The 16945-nt window shown below is 34.6% G+C and overlaps 1 protein-coding gene across 1 annotated transcript in view; it reads right to left on the bottom strand.

Moving 5' to 3' along the window:
- Cdc73 (cell division cycle 73) overlaps positions 1 to 16945 on the bottom strand; it is a 121368-nt gene that overhangs the window by 78394 nt on the left and 26029 nt on the right. The window contains exons 8-10 of the mRNA XM_057769200.1: positions 14097 to 14195; positions 12133 to 12211; positions 9222 to 9286 (exon numbers count right to left, since the gene is read on the bottom strand). Of these exons, the coding sequence (XP_057625183.1) occupies positions 9222 to 9286; positions 12133 to 12211; positions 14097 to 14195 (243 nt within the window). The remainder of the gene's footprint in view (positions 1 to 9221; positions 9287 to 12132; positions 12212 to 14096; positions 14196 to 16945) is intronic.

The following is a 16945-nucleotide window of genomic DNA, read 5'->3' as shown; positions in this document are numbered from 1 at the left end:
ATTCCAAGAACTTAGCATCTAATTTTAAGATCTGTCCAGAGCAGAAGTAGTAAGAATTTAAACCAGATACTTAAACATGAGAGCAGTCACTCACAGAGGAATATGAGAGGCAGGAAAGACAAGAAGAACAACACTAAAAGAAACATCCATCAAGAACAAGACCTGGAAAAGAAACCAAAACTTAGAATTAAAGATCAAATGAGATTGGGCAGGATGGGAAAAGGGAGAGGGAAAAGATGAAATAAGCAGATAATCCAATGAAATAATACAAAATATTAATAGAAAACCCAATGAGAATAAAATATTAGTAGGAAAATAATAATTTGAATGCAAGAATTATACAAAAGACTGAAAATTCATTGAAGACTTCATTTACAAACATTATAATCTGATATAGCACACTAAAGCTCAGCCAACAGTCATCAAAGTATCAAAACCTAACACCCTTAAATAGCATATGATTAAATGTATTAGATTTTGCCATATGAACAAAATGGTTCAGATCGTCAATCATGAAATAAATAAAATGTTAAAAACTACTATCTATTTTTCTTAATAGTAAAGAAGATCCAAGGTATTTATAATAAAAGTAGCAGCCTAAATATAAGTTGACGGGTTAGAATTTAACAATGAGAAATGTTTTAAATTGGTATCAAATTTATTCAAATTAAATGAATTAAAGTTGTGTCAATGCCAAGAAATAGAAAGCAGAATAATTTAACTGTAATATAAGAGATTAAACTAAAAAAAAAACTAAAGTCTATTTTTACGCAGCTCTTGGAATTATATGTAATTACACAATACAAATGTTTGCTTGTATGTATATGCACCACATGCATGTCTAGTGGTTTCAGACATCAAAAGTAAGCATCAAGTACCCTGGAACTAGAGTTATAGATGGTGGTAAGCCATCATGTAGATGCTCAGAAATGGGTCATGGTCCTCTATAAAAGCATCAAGCATTCTTAATGCCCAAACCATTCCTCTAGCCTCTAGATTAATTTTAAAGTATATGTTATACATGTTATTGACATCTCTTAAAGGTGATATTGAGTAAATAAAATCAATTAGTGAATTTGATTATACAAGTTTCTTACCAAAAGAACAAGTGGATTTTTAATAAAACTCTGTAAGATACATACACTAAATGATATTATAAAACTTTTATGTGCATTAAAATTCTCTGATATATCTGTAATTATGCTCTGCTCCAGCTCATCTCCTTTAAGTACATTACCACTTAAATGCTGATTATGTTGACAAAATATGCAATAATATATATAATCATAAACTCTCTATCACAAAGAAAGTATTCATATAATAAGGTAATAATATCCATTCGCCAAATGTCTTCACTCTAAATACTAGTCAAGTAGAAAAAAAACAGGCTATTCTATTCAGAACAGAAAATTTACATGCATGATAAAACAAATTATGCCAAAACTAAAATTGAATCCCATTCTACAATCAAACAGTCTGAGGACAATACAATTCAAGGTATTCATTTATACATTTGAACCTCACAACAAAACCTAAGAAAGTTACACCCCTTTTCCCATTTAAAAAAAAAACAAAACAAGTAAAAAGCTAATGCCTAATTTGCTGAAACAAATAGGCTGGTAAGTCATACTAGAAAGTTCTTTCCTATCTAGACATGATTCAAATCTAAGCCAATAACACAGTATTTAAAAAAAAAAAAAAAAAAAAAAAAAAGCAAGACCAAAACAACTAAGTTTTTTTTTAAAAAAAAAAGGAAAGAAATTCACAAAGAAGTTGTTGTTATTTAAAAACTTGAGGCAAAACTGCTATGCAAAGGCTTGTTTTGAATTAAAAAAAAAATACCATGCATTAGACTTAGCAATGGCTTCTTAAAGCAATTTGTAAAATTTCAAGTCTAATTTTAAAATTTATGTATAAAATATAGTATGTTAATTATGGGCTATTCATGTAGCACTTAGGAAATGTATAAGATTAACTTTCAAAAGCTTAAGAGATATATTGGAGGTTGGAAGAATTTCTCAGCAGCAAATATCCTGTGCTGCTCTCATGGAGGACCTGGGTTAGTTTCCCAGGACCTACATGGTGGTTCACAAGCATCTTGAAATATATGTTGTAAAAATTACTTCAAGGGTAATATCCACAAGTCGTATAATACGTACCAGTCTAAAAATATAGTCATAAAATCTTGTGATGTGGAGGTAATTTCTATAACATATTCAAATCCTATAGTTTCTTTTTCAAAGGAAAAAAAAAATCAATAAAATCTCTTCCCATACATGTGTCTTGACAGGTGAATAGTAAAAAGCACCCTGAGTTATGAATTTACATGAAAACTTCTTGTAATTAGCTTCTCTCAAAAGCTAAAAATGTCTGCTACAGCATAAGCATACACAACTATAACAAAAATACCTAATGGATTTGAAAGAAAATGGTTTCTCTTAAAATTTAAACAGACTACTCATGATAACACTGAATGAAAAATTTATCATTGAGCAAGTAATATTAAATACATCAACAAAGCTATAACAAACATGTAAGTCAAACTGGGAATATATACACACATATTTTTTTATTTTTATATATGTATATATAGAACAGTCTAGGTCAATAAGGAAAGATACAACTTACTGACTCCTCTTTGTGCTCAACATTTCCACCTTAGCATAAACAGGACAACAGTTTCTTAAATGCTTACAGAAATACAATGTAAATTCTACAATCTTTACTGCCAAAGAAAAACAGAATTTAGTGGCTCAAAGCTACAACTGACTGCAAAGCCATATTTTTTAAGTGCTCCCAAGTACTTGGCTTCTTCTTTAGGAACCTGGCACCTGCTTTATTTTAGATCAGGAACTTAAAACCAACTGGGGCTTTGGGGTTAACATCTACTGACTAATGAGTGAGGCATCTCAAAGAAACAAAATAGCCATAGCTCAGGCTACTGTGAAAATCCACATATGAGTGGATAATACCATAAACTTAATATAAAAAAAAGAAACTTAATATATAGATTATGACACTCTTTTAAAATAAGAAGTAAAAGTTGAAGTTACAACAGATTCCTAATATATTTGAGGCAAATTTTAGATCAACGAAAAGAATTATGCGATGCTGGAGAGAAGGGTCAGCAGTTTAAGAGCACTGACTGCTCTTCCAAAGGACCTGGGTTCAATTCCAAGCACCCACATGGCAGCTTGCAACTGTCTGTAACTCCAGGATCCAACACTCTAACACAGACATAACAATAAAATGAACATAAACAATAAAATTAAAATAAATTTTAAAGCATAGATCTACTAGGAAAACAGATGTCAAAAAAAGAATAATGCTAGACGTAGATCAACAAGATACAGGATAATGCACTGGCATTTAAGAACATCAGGCCACATCTAGCTCAGAGAAGAAACTCTGCTACAATCACTAAACAACTCAATCTTTCAAATCTGTTTTCCATGTTCTTCCTTTCATCACAGAGTTTTTATTCTAACTTTTTGTTTACGATTCCCAATTTGTGTTTTCTTGCTTTTCTCGCACCTACTCAAAGTTCAGGTCCATTTTCAAGCATTAACTCTTCAATGTACACAGTTGCTACAATAATAATTTCATATTCAAGTTACTCACTAACTCTTCTCCAAAAGACCATAAATCAAGCCTACACTATAGTATGTCTGGTTTTGTTCATCTCTGTTGTCTCTGTATCCACCAGATGACATGATATACAGGAAGCATCCAAAAGATTATTTGTAGGTGGAAGGGGGGGGGGGGGAGGAAGGGAGGCTTCCTAGGTCAGGCAGCCCAAAAGGAAGAAATCTTTGAGCACCTATTCTACCTTGGCTGGTCTGAGATCTAGACGGACTCAAAGCCAAAACATTACTGCTAGTATAGTACTACCAGAACACTGTAAGCAGAAAAGAACAAATTAGTCAACGAAGAACAATGAGCAGAATTTTATAAAAATGTAGGGAAGTTATAACGTATAACTTCTTTTAAGAATTATAACCTGGATGAAATAGAGATTTTATATTATCCTAAATAACAAAAGTAGTGGTGATATTCTTATACCTCCATTTTGTATGTGCTATCTTAAAATGGTTCACCATAAAAGATTTAAGAACTACTTACTATAGCTATTGGACTTAATCCAAGTGAACATTTAAAGAAAAGCTTTCAAATTTGTACAATTTCATTCCTCAAATATGAAGACAGTGCCTGCTGAGATGCTTGCATGCCTTTAATCTTAGCACTAGGAAGGCAAAGACATGGTCTTTGTGAGGTTAAGGACAACCTGATCTACATTATCAAGTTCCAGGACAGTCAGGGCTATGGAAAAAGATCCTTTCTCAAAACAAACAAAAATGAAAGAAATAGTTGCTGGAGTTTATAAACTTTATACATGATCTTAAGTAGGCTAGACTAGAGAAAAGTTAAGTGGTACTTAATGAAATCATAAAATCCCTATGAATAACAAGAATCAACTCCAAGAACATCTTCCCTCTCCAGAGAAAGGACACAAAGGTTCCTTGCCACACCCCAACTAAAAATAAACAAACAAACAAATAAAGCAAAAAACCTTTACCATATCCTACTTACTATATAATAAAAAGCATTTCCAAGTAATTCTTTCTGGTTTTTTTTTGGATGGTAGTGGAGAGAGTTTCACACTCTGGCTGGCCTAGAACTAGACAGACCAGGCTGATCTCAAGTTTACAGCCATCCTCCTGTTTCTGCATCCCAAGTATTCAGAATATTGATGCACCGCACTACATACACTCAAATGACATTTTCTTAATCAGTGATGATCCATTAACAAATTATATATACTACAAAAACATATGAAACATAACTAAAATGGCTTTTAAATTTAAACTTCATATACTCTCATTATTACTACTAAACCAAAACACTAATATATGAACTATATGAAGAATTTCCCTCAATAAGTTTCTATTTCCAACCCACAACTTTAAGCTAGTTTTATTTAAATAAATTCTGTGTAATATTAGTTCTTTCTAAGAATATTCCCATCCAAAGTGAGTAAAGAGAAAACCACCAATGAAGACTCTTTTCTTCAATAATCGCATGTTAAAAAACATTCACATTCCTCTATCACAGAAACTATTTGATCTAAGGTTTCTTAGAACATTAAAAAATGCTGGGGGCAGGTTTGAGAGATGGCTCAGTGGTTAAGATCACTGGATGTTCTTCCAGAGGACACATGTTCGATTCCTAGCACCCACATAGCAGCTCACATATGTCTGTAGCTCCAGTTACAAGACTTATCAATCCAATAGCCTCTTATGACCTCTATGGACACAGACACACAATATCTAGAATAGATTAGATTAGATTAGATTAGATCGATCAATAGATCCATAGATAATAGAATTTTTTAAAAAAGAAAGAATGAATCCCAGGAACTTATCTTGAAGCAAAGTTCCATCTAAGGTAAGTTCTGAAAACAATTATGCTCCTTGGGACTGTGGAACCATTAAATGTCAAACATATTCCTTAACTATCTAAGTCAAAGTTTAAACAGAAGCTAGGTGAAGCAATGTGTACCTGAACCCCATATATGTCAAGGAAAAGACAGATGGAGTTCCCCTCACATAAAATAAAAGGCTAGTGATCTACAAAGTGAGATCCCTTTAGGTACATGGCTCATGCCTTTAATCCCAGCACTCAGAAAGCAGAGGCAGGTGGATAATTTATGAGTTTGAGGTTACCCTGGTCCATATACCAAATCCTAAGCCAACCAAGGCTACATAGTGAAATTTTGTCTTTAAAAAGTGATACCAAGATACAATAAAAATAAATAAAGTGAGATTCCCCACCTCAAGAAAAGGTTAGCTGAATTCCCTCCACAGATTTGGGTATTAAAGGTGTTAAATTCAAGTGCACCTGTAACATGAGGGCCTGTTTGTTGGGGTTTCGGTCCTGCCCGGTATCCCACAGCCAGAAAGCCCCCAAGAAAATCACACAGAGATCTCCATAAGTTATAAAACTGATTAGCCCATTAGCTTAGTCTTCTTATTAGATCTTGTAGCTTATATTAACCCATTATTCTTATCTATGTTAGCCACATGACTCGGTACCTTTCTCAGCCAGGCAGATTACATCTTGCTTCTTCTGTGGTCTGGGCAGGACTGAGGAGGGAGCTTCCTGCTTCCCAGAATACACCTGTTCTCATCGCCCCACCTCTACTTCCTGTCTGGTTGACCCACCTATACTTCCTGCCTGGCCAATCAGCGTTTATTTAAGACATGATTAACAGAATACAGACAATAAGTGCAGGTCCCCAGAGTCCTTGGATCTACTGAACCTGGAAGTACACGCTTTTGTGTCCAACAAACTTCTGTGAATTGTTTGTTGTGAGTTGTGCAAGGAACCAACTTGGCTCCTTGGGAAGAGCTGCAAGTGTTCTTAACCACTGAATCATCTCTCTAACTCCTCAATATTTTAGATCTTTATTATCAAACACTTGTAGGACTTTTAGTCATACAAGTTTTAGTAACTTAGACTTGGGAACTGACCAGTAAAACACAACACATATAGTAAAACACCTAACACATACAGAAAAAAATAAATTGTATAAAAATTATTAATGTACTGATCTAGTCATGTATCAAGAAGATTCTATTCTGATACTGAAGTTAAAAGTTACAAAGATTAATTCTAATGCAGATAAACCCTAATTTTGGGAACTATGTGAACTAGGCACATTAAAAATTTTAAGAACATTGGCAACTATGAATTATACATATAAAATCAGGGAAACAAAAGCTTTTACATTAATATACATTTGCCTGTCTTGATAGTACAAGAGAAATTTTCCGAACAGCAGAATGAGATAAGAAGCTGTTGCAGCTCACAAATGATAATTTCAAAGCAAAAGAGAAGGGGAAAATACTAAATTGGAAGGATAAGTTTGAGGAATAACTAAAAATAAACTTATCTAAAAAACATTCCTTGTCTATGTATTTTAATTCTAGCAAATAATCAGCATATGAAAAGTAGCAGTTCTGGTTACTGAAATAATAAAACTAAACAGACATCTGACCACTTTCAGTTTTTTTGTTGCATTAGTAAACAATCCTTTTTTATGATTAGTTTATTGTGTTTAAATGCCTACAGCATAAATTTATTCAAATTCATTTTTTATATTTAGAAGCTCATATAAAAAAAAATTCCATGGCGCTCAGAGCCATGAGTAAGAAAAAACCTTTAACAAAAAAAAACCTAATTTTTAATGGTTACCTAAGAGTAACTTCAGTTCCCTGGCAATTTACTTTGGAAATTAGCAACAGACAAACACTGTGTCCAAGAAACATCAACTAACTAAATCACACAGAAATTTAATTCAAACCAAGCATGCTGGCATATGCTTTTAGTGGTACAAGCACTAGGGAGGCAAAGCTAGGTGGATTTCTGTTCAAGGTCAGCCTGGTCTACATAGTGAGTTTCAGAACAACTAAAACCACAAAGTGAGACCCTGTTTCTTAAAAATATAAACATAGCCGGGCGATGGTGGCGCACGCCTTTAATCCCAGCACTCGGGAGGCAGAGGCAGGCGGATCTCTGTGAGTTCGAGACCACCTGGTCTACAGAGCTAGTTCCAGGACAGGCTCCAAAGCCACAGAGAAACCCTGTCTCGAAAAAAACCAAAAAAAAATAAATAAATAAACATAAACAAAGAACAAAATAATGAACTTCAGTTAAACCTTACCACCATTAATTAAATTCTAAAATCAGAAACAACCAAACAAATGACATAAGATATCTGATCTTTTACCACTTTTGCTCTTGCTCACTAAACTGGAAAACACTGGCCTTCTTATCACTGTCTACTGAGTCCATTTTTAACCCTGTTGTTCCTTTGGGGAATGCTCTTCTGGCAGGACTTTGACCTCAGAGAGAGGCCTCTTTGACTACCCTCAGAAGCGGTTACACCTGTAGTATTCAGGGTCAAAGACATGACATGAGTGCTCAATAAATGCTTGCTGAATGAATCTGTAAGCCTACAGACAATTTCAATGACACAAAAACAAATCTGGCCATTTAAAAACATATTAGCAAAATACTTGATAGAGTATCAATTTGAAATTTAAAAAACCAAAACTTCATAGATTTATGGCAAATTCTAAGTATAAAATTAAATTTGAACTCAGAAATCACAATAAATATATTATCATTTCATGTCATGTGAGGTGTGTAAATATCTGATGACCTACAAGCAAAGACAAAAGCAACAGTCTTAGGTCTTAAGTATATAGCCAATGCATACGCATAGTATTTTAAAATATAAGATGCATGCATCAAAATATACAAATGCAAAATAGAATTTAAAGTATACCTTACCTACATCATAAAATACTGTCATTTGCTACACAACAATGAGAAGTGTTAAACAGAAAGAAGTTAGGCTATTTCTGTCCAGGCTATTTTAGTTATGGAACAGCTTTTAAAAAATAAAATTAGAGAGCCTACTCAGGAAATTGAGAAAGGAAGATTCCTGGAGCCCAGAACTTCTAAGTCCAACTTAAAAACAACATGGCAAAAGCAAGAAAGACAGCATAGGGGGCCAAGAGCAAGAAAGGAGAAAGAGGCAAGAAAGACAGGAAGGGAGGGGTAAGGAAGGGCAGGAGAGAGGAACAGAGAAGGGAAGAGAAAGAAAAGAAGGGGAAGATAAAAACAAATGAGCTAACTGAAAATCTTTGAACCAAAGACTTCTATTCATGAATATATAAATATTTGGTTCCAATAAGTGTCTGTAAAAGTACTCCATCAACTATTACACTCTGTTTACTCATTAACTGATCTGAAGACAGACCCCATGTCACTGAGCAGTCTCAGCAACGGCTTTATCACTGAACAGATCCAGTCCCATTCTTATTTTTCCAAAGACAATTACATTTGAAAGAACATAAGATATTAGACCAAAAGCGGGGGGTTCCATATGACCTTCAACTCAATGGTTTTAAACATCCCAAGTTTCAAACTAGTCAAGACACTTATAAATTCAAAATCTGATCAGAAAAAAGAAGAAAAAGGGAAAAAGGGGAAAACACTCATGAATCAAATAATATCACACAGACCTATCAGTACTACAACGATCACTAAAAAATAAATGCTTCAATTAGAAAATGCTAGAGAATAAAAATATACCATCTGCTACTCACATAAAACACCTGGAACAAATAACCTCTGCAGTCATAAAAACTTACCGTTACAGATTTCAGTGTCATGCCATGGTATGTGCCCATAGTATCAATCTTAAAGCCTTCCGTTTCTGCAAAGAAAAGAACTTACTATTATTTATGTATTTCATTACACACATAAAAAAATTTCAATCATAATTTACATTACACCTAACAATTCAACAGTGTAATAAGGCCTTACTTAAATATACTATACACAGTTTTATCACATATCCTAAAAATTAAAAACTTTTGAGACACTAGTTGCAAAATATATTCATTAAATGACAAAGCATTGACTTCATAGAATTTGGTTAAGATTATTTTTCAAACTTAATTTGAAAACCACACTAAAGAGCTAAAGAGAAGAATCAACAGTTAAGAGCATTAGCTACTTATGCAAAAGACCCAGGTTCAATTCCCAGCACACATAATCCTCCCAAAACTTCATTTAACTTCAGTTTCGGGGGATCTGATACCCTCTTCTGGCGTTATGGACACCAGGGACATGTGTGGTGCATAAACATACACATAGGCAAAATATCCATATGCATAAAAATGAAATAGAACTTAAATCACACTAAATAAAAGCTTTTAATCCCTTTATTTTTAGTAACTACTAAATGATTGTATCTATAAAAGCATGTAAAATAGAAAGTTCATAAATTATACCAAGTTTTGTTCTGAAGTTTAATGTAAGGGACAAATTATACATTAATTAAAAAATGGTGGTATAAACAATGAGTTGCAGGACATACGTGCAACATGCTCGCCCTCGCTCTCTGTTAAAAGTAAACATTTAATTCTATACATTCATGGCAATTTATTTCACATTTCTGTTGTGGTTCTCGCTATGGTCAATCAACTAACGGTCATCAATTTGGAACTTTGACAATATTTTTCCAGAGGAAGAATGATATAAACATTCTATATATTATTAAAACAAAACATGCACTGTTTAAATTTCACCTAGGTTATATAACTACCAGAGAAATATTTTTAATTTGAAAAATTCATATAGTATGCTCTAGTCTTCTTGGGAAAGATCACACAGCAAATATTTTACAGACTACAGACCAAATACCTTTGTATCAACTCTAAGATTTTGTAGCTGTGGTGCAGAAACAAGATGTGTAATATGCGTATACATGGAGAAGCTGGAGATGGCACTTAAAGGATTAGATTTGCTATGAATTGCTTTATTTAATCATTCCATAAGAAAACAGCAGTGAATTAAAACTTGGATCACTATCTTTGTGTGGCACCTATTCACCATGTGTAGTGGGAGCTGCGGGCTGTGTTCCTGCCGCCCCAGCTCCTGGTCGCCTGGCTAGCTTATGCCCCGAAATAACAACACACAAACTGTATTCTTTTAAACGCTGCTTGGCCCATTATATCTAGCCTCTTCTCGGCTAACTCTGCACCTGGACTAGCCCATTTCTAATAATGTGTGTAGCACCCCAAGGTGCGCTAACCGGGAAGATTCTAGCCTACGTCCATCCTGGGTCGGAGCTTCATCGCATCTGCCCCGGAGAAGAGCAGCATCGCTTCTGGCTCTGAAAGGAGCTGCCCTGCATCTAAGCTCACTTCCTCTTCCTCCCAGCATTCTGTTCTGTTTACTCCACCCACCTATGTTCTAACCTATGAGGGCCAAGCAGTTTCTTTATTATTTAACCAATGACCTTCCTCCATCAACCATATACCTTTCTCTGGTACATGAAGTCAGCACATATAATTCACTCATCAAAGCAATACAGCCTTTTTAAAAATTGCCTGGAGATGCCGGGCGATGGTGGCACACGCCTTTAATCCCAGCACTCGGGAGGCAGAGGCAGGCGGATCTTGTGAGTTCGAGACCAGCCTGGTGTACAGAGCTAGTTCCAGGACAGGCTCCAAAGCCACAGAGAAACCCTGTCTCGAAAAACCAAAAAAAAAAAAAAATTGCCTGGAGACTTAAGATTATACAGAGAAAAAAGTAAACATTAAACTTTCAGTATTTCTATCTCCTGTCTTCATAAGTGAAATCAAAATAAATGAAATTTTCAAGAAAAACTGGTGGTAGTCTCACCTCACTAATAAAGAAATGGCTCACAATTGCATTAGGTAGACTGTCAAGCGAGCTGTAACAAAATTTGCTCTCACACTTGCTCCAAGTCTATGCTTCCCCTACCTCTTAATATACACATTCATAGTTTGGAAAACAATTCAACACACAACATTCCCCATCCCAAAATTCTTTATAACCACAACAACCATCAATAATAGCAAACATTTGTGGGTAGTGCATTACATTATCAGACATTATTCTAGAACTTCATCTTCTGTACCAGGTGTATACCAAAAGCAACACTATGAAATAAGTTATCAGTACTATTTAATATTTAATTATAGATATGAGGTAAGAGAGAATAGAGTTGAAATAACAATTAAATCCACACAAAAATTAACTGAAACACAAGTCATCTGGATCCAGAATCAAAGCTACCAACAAAAGGTTAACCAATTTTGTTATGTAGAGTCCAAATACTCTTTTCAGGTGTTGTAGGCTGTATGCCCTCTCAAAACTAACTAAAAGAACTAAACAGCTATAGATCACATATGAACAAGTAAATCTAAACAGCTGTAGATCACACATAAATGAGTAAATCTAAACAGCTGTGGATCACATATGAATGAGTAAATCTAAACAGCTGTAGATCACACATAAATGAGTAAATCTAAACAGCTATAGATCACATATGAATGAGTAAATCTGGCTGTGTTTAAACTACAACAACAATAACAAAAGCTTTATTACAAAAGGAGGTGATTGAACTAGACAGATCTGGACTACAGAGGTTATTTAAGAATCCTTATTCTTAAATATCAAACTACACTGCCACTCAAGCTCAGCACAATGATAGGACAAACATAAGGATAAGCCTTTGCTTATCCATACCTTCTTTGCCTTTGAATCTCTCCTGGTCATATCTGTTGTAGGCCGCTGGGATAGGCTGCTTTGTACGCAAAGTAGGATCCTAAACAGAGATGCAAGTCAATATTTTTAAATATTACTTAACACTCGTAAAGCCTGATACAGACACATATAAAATAAGTATTATTACCAATATGAGCCAAAAGACAGAACAAGGTAAGAAGACTACTTGGCATTTGATGAGTAGGATTCACTTTCAATATTATTTGCTACAAAAAATGACAAATAAGAACAAACAAACAATTTCAAATGTACTTATACCAAACTGCAGATAATATGGTAAGCAGAGATATTCAAATTACTTAAATGACTGTGAAATAATACTCTCTACAATGATAATCTGAACAGAGTGAGTTCCAGGAGGGCTACACAAAGGTCTGTTGCAAAAAACCAAAAGTAAAAAGATGTTCAATAAACACTTAAAAATGTATACTCTAAAAGCAATAGATGTAGTTGTTAAAACTTAAAAAAAGCAACTTTCTAATTATGTATAAATTAATTCAAATATTCCTTACTAAACTCATAGTCTATAATAACCTAAAAACACCTTAAAGGTACTTGGAAAAATCATATTTATATATTCTTCATTCTGTTACAATAGGATTACACTCAAACATTACAAAAGAAAAGTTATCAAAGACTATAGCTGCTATAGATCATACATATGATCTATATGATCAAATGCCAAACATAAAAATTTCAACGGTTTTAATGACTGTAAAATACACCATAGAATACTCACATTCACAAAGACAATGGTTTACTGTTTTTAAGGCTTCATATTCTTCCCACCAATTACTATGACAGGTGTCTGATTTGTTATTGTAAGCATCTTATGCTTTAACATCACAGCACTTATTATACTTCATTTCATAGATTTAGGTTTAATTTACTACAATATGAACTCAAAACAGGACAGAGACTATGACATTGTATTCTTTTATCTCTGGATGCTCAGAACACTGCATAGCAACTAGATGCTATTTGTGGTAGGTCAACTAAAAGTATCTGTTTAAATATTATCAACAACTCAGGAGGCTGGAGAGATAGCTCAGCACAGAGGTCCTGAGTTCAATTCCCAGCAACCACATGATGGCTCACAACCATCTGTAATGAGATCTGGTTCCTTCTTCTGACCTGCAGATGTAAATGCAGACAGAACACTGCATACATAATAAATAGATAAATCTTTTAAAAAAAAAAAAAAAAAAAAAAAAGCTTGGTATTTGTAAAAATTAAGTATCAATAATTCCATGCTTAAATAAAATTACTTCCAAGGCTATGTTTAGTACCAAAGTTTTTCCAAATTCTACAAAAAAAGTGAAATCAATTTGAATTATATTTTTTGTCTTTCTTGAATCTTGAGGACAGGTAATGGATTTACAGCAAACTAGAGGGTATTTTCTAATTTAAATGGAGACGATAAAGCATGCATGAATTTAGGGTTTGGAGAATCCTAAGCAATACTGAAACAGTGAGGCAGTCAACTTAGCAGAAGAGCTAAAGCTGAGGTACAACGAATGGGCCATACGGCAGGTGACAAGGGAAAATAAATATACCAATATAAAATGGTCACCAAAGATTTCAAACAAGTCCAAAATGGAAGGTAGTGATTTATATTTTTAATAATAGTTAACAATTTTCTCAAGCGATAAACAGACTAGCTACAGTTAACCTAAAAATTAACTTAGAAGGCTTTTCCTAATTAACCCCTTTTCAGACTCTCATCCAGGTATACATCAAGAACGACCCAAAATTACTGCTGAGTTAACTTTTAAAACTAGAGAGGGTCTTTATAGCCTTGGCGTATGCTAAAGTAGCAAGCTTATACCCTACTGTTGTAAAATGTTTAAGATGTCAAAATTACAAGATAAAATACAATATAAACATCACTTTCTTAAAACAATAGAAGCAGAAAAGATTCTTACCACAGGGGCTGTATTTGGAGCAGGCCGCTGTTCAGGGGCACGCCCTTCTTCTCTGGCTTTTACAGATTGAAGAATTGCAAAAATGTTCTTGGAAAAATTCTAAAACATAAATAAATTCTAATTAAACTCAATGTACATGTGCAAAAGCAGTAGTTTTTCCATTAAGTGATTTATATTCAAACTTTCTTTCTACTAAAGTTTCCTATTTTACAAGGTACAATAATTGCTTTGGTTTGGAAGTGACTGGTCTCCCAAGGATTGCTATGTGAGATAAGTGCTCCTAAATGTAGGATGTAGAGGTAGAGGAGACTTTAAAAGGTGAGGCCCAGTGAGGAACAATTAGCTATCTGAGCACTGCTATCAAAAGGGGTTGATAGTGGTCTTGAGGCATTACCACGTCACATAACAACAGGTGGAGCTGTGCAAACTTCAATTTTCAGTCTCCAGATCTTGAGCTAAATATCTTTCCTTCCCTCACCCCTAATGGTAGGCTCTCACATAGTCACGCAAGTGTTCTATACTAGCTATGTCCTAGCTCTAACCTCCTATGAAGCTCTTACCTTGTGTATTTCAGTGAGGTAATAGAAAACAAGCTACTGTAATTATACATAAAAATAAACGCCAACTACCCTGAGTCTGGTTATTACAAATACTTAAATAGACCAATTGTATACAATTTTTATTATTCTGCATCTACTCAAACATAGGAAACCAAGAAAAGTAACCATTTAAATATAACAGATTTCTGTGAAAGGGGACTACTAAATCCTCAAAGAGCATTAACCTCTGTGCTACATCTAGATTGCCAAAGACTTCCTCAGACGCCCAAAGGTTACAGATACTTGTAGGAGTCGCTGTACATTTTTTAAATCTGAAAAGACGGGAAGTAATCATAAATCAGCTGTTCCATTAATACCCAACACAGCCAACAAGGTGATTACTCTTTCCTTCATGAAATAAGCTTCCTCAGTCCTGACACATTCTCCGATGACTTTTTTGCCTAATGACTAACAGTATCCCCCAATGACTAATAATAGTTTTGGTTTCTTTGCCCCTCAACTAATCATTCAATGTTTTTTTTTTTTTTTTGGTTTTTTTTTTTTTTTTTTGGTTTTTCGAGACAGGGTTTCTCTGTGGCTTTGGAGTCTGTCCTGGAACTAGCTCTGTAGACCAGGCTGGTCTCGAACTCACAGAGATCCGCCTGCCTCTGCCTCCCGAGTGCTGGGATTAAAGGTGTGCGCCACCATCGCCCGGCAAATCATTCAATGGTTTAAAGAATATATATGCATCTATTATGAGCTAAATACCTTAACTAAATCCATGGATGATCAATAATCACATGGTTCCTGCTCTCATGTACTTCAAATGTAATACAATTCTCTTCTCTAGAAAATGAAGCATTCTGGAGCCACCAAAGTAGCTCAACAGGTAAAGCACCTGTAACAAAAGCCTATCTCCCAGAGTTCCATCCTTAGAAACCATGTAAAGGTAGAAGAAAGAGAATCAACTCCACAATATTATCCTTTAACTTCCCCATTTTCATGATAGCAAACGCAAACACACATACAGACACACGCACACAGGGCGGGCGCACACACACATGGAGTTATTTTTAAAAAAGAAATCTGGGGACTGGAGAGATGGCTCAGTCAAGAGTACTTGTTGCTCTCCCAAAAAGTTCAATTCCCAGGACCCACAAGGCAGCTTACAATCATCCCTAACTCCAGTTCCAGAAAAAGTGACATCCTGTTCTTGTCACCACAGGCTGTGTACAGTGTACTAACATATATGAAAACAAAATACTCATACATATAAAGTCTTTTTAAAGAAAAAAAGAAATTCAATTGCTTTGCTTCAACTACTCGTCCCATTTTACCATTCCATCTACTTTATTAGTTTTTACTTTGCAAAATTTGTTTTGTTTCCTAGTGAGACTAGCATCAACCTCATGGCCCACAAGCACAGTACTAACATGAAATTCTTTACTTTTGAATAAGTTACCTGTCTTATATTGCATCTCATTGCTGCTTGTACTAAACTATTATCTCAAGGCTAAAGACCAAAGCATCTTCAATCACTGCCTAGCTTCTATATGTTAAATATTATGCAAATGTATACAAAAGTTAGGTTCTATATTACCTGTATACCACTAGTATAATTACCACTATACTATGATACTAATTAGTTCCTGACTCTTTAAAGTAGCAAATATAGATCTCAGAACTTCTTTGCCATCTTAGAAACTATTGAGGACTCTTGCCGGGCAGTGTGTGGGCAGTGGTGGCTCACGTCTTTAATCCCAGCACTCAGGAGGCAGAGGCAGGGGGATCTCTGTGAGTTCAAGGCCAGCCTGGTCTACAAGAGCTAGTTCCAACATAGGCTCCAAAGCTACAGAGAAATCCTGTTTCAAAAAACCAAAGAAGAAACTATTGAGGACTCTTAAATACCTTTAAAGTTACAATTTATCACACTAAAGATTAAAACTGACAAATTTTTCAAGTAGGAATTCCTTTAAAAAAAAATAAGAAAAGCAAGATTCTATGCAAACATAATACATTTTATGAAAATTCTTTTCCAAAATCTACCCAAAAAGTAGTAAGACTAAAACTTCTAGCTTCAGCAGTAACGGGAAAAGGATTAAGAGATGTTCCAAGTGGAAAACATATCCATAAATACTAGCATTTCTACTCAATGCTAGTATTGAGTATATAAAATATAAATACACTTTTTTTTTTTTTGTGGTTTTGGTTTTTCAAGACAGGGTTTTTCTGTAGCTTTGGTTCCTGTCCTGGAACTAGCTCTTGTAGACCAGGCTGGCCTCAAACTCACAGAGATCCGCCTGCCTCTGC

The sequence above is a fragment of the Chionomys nivalis genome, chromosome 5, assembly GCF_950005125.1.
Source record: "Chionomys nivalis chromosome 5, mChiNiv1.1, whole genome shotgun sequence".
In the NCBI taxonomy this organism is placed as follows: Eukaryota; Metazoa; Chordata; class Mammalia; order Rodentia; family Cricetidae; genus Chionomys; species Chionomys nivalis.
This window is presented reverse-complemented; position numbering and strand designations above follow the sequence as displayed.